Here is a 2,991-nt window from a genome sequence, read left to right as displayed (position 1 = left end):
ACACAGGTAACACACACACACAGGTAACACACAGGTAACACACACACACAGGTAACACCAGGAACAACCGGATCATATCTGACTGTTTCTAAGTATTTTATAATTTTAGTCAGTAAAATAAAAACCAGAGTTTTAAAGTGAATCATAAACATTTTAAATTTTTCAGTTTGTTGTTTCAGTCGGTAAAAATAAATGTTTACTTTCTGCTTCGTAACGATTTAACTGAACATCCGTTAAATTTATAAACCAACTTGTTTGCCTGATGAAGACGTTTCCTCTCAGGTTGGGTTTCTCAGTTAAATGAAGTAAAAGCTGAAAAATGTCTCAGCTCGGTTCCTCTGGTTCTGGTCACCAGAACCAGAGGAACCAGGGGAAACTGCTGCTTGGTCTGATGCTCTTTGTGTTTCCAGGGGTCGGCTGAACGTTTTGGCCAATGTGATCCGTAAAGAACTGGAGCAGATCTTCTGCCAGTTCGACTCCAAACTGGAGGCGGCCGATGAGGTACTGCGACTCCATCAGGGGTAGAAACCCTGATGCTGTTGGTCTCTAATCAGTGTTGAGTTTCAGAGGTTTGAGGAATTCATCATGTTACCACATCCTACACTAACAGACTGTGTGAACCTGCTGCGATTCCTCAGGGCTCCGGAGACGTGAAGTACCACCTGGGCATGTACCACCGTCGGATCAACCGGGTCACGGACCGGAACATCACCCTGTCTCTGGTGGCCAACCCGTCCCACCTGGAGGCCGTGGACCCCGTGGTCCAGGGCAAAACCAAGGCGGAGCAGTTCTACTGCGGAGACACCGACGGGAACCGAGTGAGTCTGAATGCAGGAAATTCCTGCAGCACCGCTGCACAAACCCAAACGGATCCGATCGGTCCGACACTGATCTACCTGTCCGCTCCGTGTCCAGGTGATGTCCATCCTGCTGCATGGAGACGCCGCCTTCGCCGGCCAGGGCATCGTCTATGAGACCTTCCACCTGTCGGACCTGCCGTCCTACACCACGCACGGCACCGTGCACGTGGTGGTCAACAACCAGGTGACGCCTGGCGACCAGCTGGGGGCGCAGAGTGAGATTAGCCTCCTATCGGCTAACATCCCGTCTCCATCTGCAGATCGGCTTCACCACCGACCCGCGCATGGCCCGCTCCTCTCCGTACCCGACGGACGTCGCCCGCGTCGTCAACGCCCCGATCTTCCACGTCAACGCCGACGACCCCGAGGCCGTCACCTACGTCTGCAAGGTGGCGGCGGAGTGGAGGGCCACCTTCCACAAAGACGTGGTGGTCGACCTGGTGAGTGCCCCCGCCTCCCGCAGCGCGGCCCTGCAGCCTGACCTCTGACCCTGCCGCCGTGCCTACCGCCCAGGTGTGCTACCGCCGAATGGGCCACAACGAGATGGACGAGCCGATGTTCACCCAGCCGCTGATGTACAAGCAGATCAAGAAGCAGAAACCGGTTCTGCAGAAATACGCCGAGAAGCTGATCGCAGAGGGAGCCGTGAGCCGGCAGGAGTACGAGGTGAACCCTGGACCGGAACCCTGGACCGGAACCCTGGACCAGAACCCTGGACCAGACGGTCACAGGTTCTGTTGGTGCAGGATAAAGGTTTTGATGGGTTTTGTGTCTGAATGCAGGAGGAGATCGCCAAGTACGATAAGATCTGCGAAGAGGCGTTCGCTCGCTCCAAAGACGAGAAGATCCTGCACATCAAGCACTGGCTGGACTCTCCGTGGCCCGGTGAGTTCGGGGGGTTCTGGGTCGGTTCCGGGTCGGCCGGTGGTGCAGAAACCAGAACCTTGACGTCCTGAATGTCCTCCTCAGGTTTTTTCACTCTGGACGGGCAGCCCAAGTCGATGAGCTGCCCGAGCACGGGGATCTCTGAGGAGAACCTGAACCAGATCGGACTGGTGGCGTCCTCCGTCCCCGTGGAGGACTTCACCATCCACGGAGGTCTGCTCCGCTCCGGAACCGCTGCAGCCTCTGCTGGGTGGAACCGGCCCCTAAACGGACTCTGTTGTTGTTGGAACAGGTCTGAGTCGCATCCTGAAGGGCCGAGGCGAGATGGTCCGGAACCGGACCGTGGACTGGGCTCTGGCCGAGTACATGGCGCTGGGCTCCCTGCTGAAGGAGGGCATCCACGTCCGGCTGTCGGGTCAGGATGTCGAGAGAGGAACGTTCAGGTAACCCTGGTGGGAGGAGCCTCTGGCCCAAACAGAACCAGGACCGGACCGCAGCTAGCAGAACTTCAGGGTTAGAGTCTGTAGGCTCTCCATTGGTTCTGGTCAGGTCCGGTTTGTTTAGAGCAGCCCTGGTTCTGTTGGATGGGTTCTGTAACCTTCTTGTCCCCTCTCAGCCACCGTCACCACGTCCTCCATGACCAGAACGTCGACAAGAGAACCTGCATCCCCATGAACCACCTGGCGCCGGACCAGGCCCCCTACACCGTCTGCAACAGCTCGCTGTCCGAGTACGGAGTGCTGGGTGAGTCCCTCCGGGTCCTCGGGTTCTGCAGGTCGGTCCTGTCTCTGAGGTTCTGACCCGGTTCCCTGCAGGCTTTGAGCTGGGCTTCGCCATGGCGAGCCCCAACGCGCTGATCCTGTGGGAGGCCCAGTTCGGAGACTTCCACAACACGGCGCAGTGCATCATCGACCAGTTCATCTGCCCGGGTCAGGCTAAGTGGGTCCGGCAGAACGGCATCGTCCTGCTGCTGCCGCACGGCATGGAGGGCATGGTGAGGCTCCGGAACCAGAACCGGGTCCGGCCTTAAGAACTTCTTCTAACACGCCGCTCTGCTCGCATCCGCAGGGTCCAGAACATTCCTCGGCCCGGCCCGAACGGTTCCTCCAGATGTGCAACGACGACCCGGACGTCATGCCAGTAGGTTTACAGAACTCTTCAGCCACGAGGCAGTTCAGTTCAGTTCAGTTTGGTTCGGTTCAGTTTGGTTCAGTTCAGTTTGGTTCAGTTCAGTTTGGTTCAGTTC

At 57.3% G+C, this 2,991-nt stretch overlaps 1 protein-coding gene across 1 annotated transcript in view; it reads left to right on the top strand.

Moving 5' to 3' along the window:
• The window catches only part of ogdha (oxoglutarate dehydrogenase a), a 27,014-nt gene that overhangs the window by 20,016 nt on the left and 4,007 nt on the right, over positions 1-2,991 (top strand). Inside the window, exons 10-20 of the mRNA XM_016665300.1 lie at positions 377-501; positions 639-818; positions 916-1,044; positions 1,121-1,300; positions 1,374-1,526; positions 1,643-1,745; positions 1,830-1,958; positions 2,038-2,188; positions 2,362-2,489; positions 2,561-2,739; positions 2,814-2,885. Of these exons, the coding sequence (XP_016520786.1) occupies positions 377-501; positions 639-818; positions 916-1,044; positions 1,121-1,300; positions 1,374-1,526; positions 1,643-1,745; positions 1,830-1,958; positions 2,038-2,188; positions 2,362-2,489; positions 2,561-2,739; positions 2,814-2,885 (1,529 nt within the window). The remainder of the gene's footprint in view (positions 1-376; positions 502-638; positions 819-915; positions 1,045-1,120; positions 1,301-1,373; positions 1,527-1,642; positions 1,746-1,829; positions 1,959-2,037; positions 2,189-2,361; positions 2,490-2,560; positions 2,740-2,813; positions 2,886-2,991) is intronic.

The sequence above is a fragment of the Poecilia formosa genome, unplaced genomic scaffold (assembly GCF_000485575.1).
Source record: "Poecilia formosa unplaced genomic scaffold, Poecilia_formosa-5.1.2 Scaffold561, whole genome shotgun sequence".
NCBI classification, from domain to species: domain Eukaryota; kingdom Metazoa; phylum Chordata; class Actinopteri; order Cyprinodontiformes; family Poeciliidae; genus Poecilia; species Poecilia formosa.
The sequence above is the reverse complement of the archived record's forward strand: the minus strand, read 5'-3'. Positions and strand labels throughout refer to the sequence as shown.